The sequence below is a fragment of the Acanthisitta chloris genome, unplaced genomic scaffold (genome assembly GCF_000695815.1).
Source record: "Acanthisitta chloris isolate BGI_N310 unplaced genomic scaffold, ASM69581v1 scaffold42970, whole genome shotgun sequence".
Taxonomy (NCBI): domain Eukaryota; kingdom Metazoa; phylum Chordata; class Aves; order Passeriformes; family Acanthisittidae; genus Acanthisitta; species Acanthisitta chloris.
The window spans coordinates 1,999-2,790 of record NW_008652992.1 but is presented as its reverse complement, the minus strand read 5'-3'; the positions used below and the strand labels follow the sequence as shown (position 1 = coordinate 2,790).

The 792-nt window shown below is 55.7% G+C and overlaps 1 protein-coding gene across 1 annotated transcript in view; it reads left to right on the top strand.

Moving 5' to 3' along the window:
• Positions 1-21: 21 nt before the first annotated feature.
• LOC103806338 (histone-arginine methyltransferase CARM1-like) overlaps positions 22-792 on the top strand; it is a gene marked incomplete at both ends in the record, with an annotated part of 2,598 nt that continues 1,827 nt past the window's right edge. The window contains 4 exon segments of the mRNA XM_009079027.1: positions 22-83; positions 85-140; positions 220-326; positions 407-511. Of these exon segments, the coding sequence (XP_009077275.1) occupies positions 22-83; positions 85-140; positions 220-326; positions 407-511 (330 nt within the window).

Genomic DNA, 792 nt, shown 5'->3' with positions numbered 1-792 from the left:
TCCCTTTTCCCCCTTCCCCCCTCAGATGAAGATGTCTGCGTGTTCAAGTGCTCTGTGTCCCGCGAGACCGAGTGCAGTTTTTTTTTTCATCATCACCCTGGGCTGCAACAGTGTCCTCCTGCAGTTTGGGACCCCCAATGGTGCGGGACCCCCGACCTGGGACATCTCCCCCTACCCCCTGGCACCCCCCAGTAACCCTGCTCCCCATCCTTTTCCCAGACTTCTGCTCCTTTTACAACATCCTGAAGAACTGCCGCGGCCACAACACAGAACGTTCGGTTTTCAGCGAGCGCACGGAGGAGTCCTCAGCCGTGCAGTACTTCCAGGTGGGAATCCCCGCCCGGCTGTGACATTCCTGGTGATGCTCCCAGTGCTTCCAGTGACTCCGTGTGTCTGTGTCCTGCAGTTCTACGGGTACCTGTCCCAGCAGCAGAACATGATGCAGGACTACGTGCGGACAGGCACGTACCAGCGTGCCATCCTGCAGAACCACAGCGACTTCAAGGACAAGGTTGGGGTTTGGGGGGTCTGGATGTTTCTTGGATGGAATCTGGCTGGTTTTTGGGGAGATCTGTCTTGGTTTTTGGGGGAAATCTGCCTCATTTTTTGAGGCAAGTGTGCCTTGTTTTGGCATCTGACTCCAGCAGTGTCACTTAATCCCAGAGCCAAGAATTGGGTTGTTCCCCCAGAACACACCTGGTGAGGGGTGGGATGTTGGCCACAAGCCACCGGTACCTGCTTCTTCCCACACCAGCTCTGCTGATCCTGTAATCGTGGCGTTAAATATAGGAT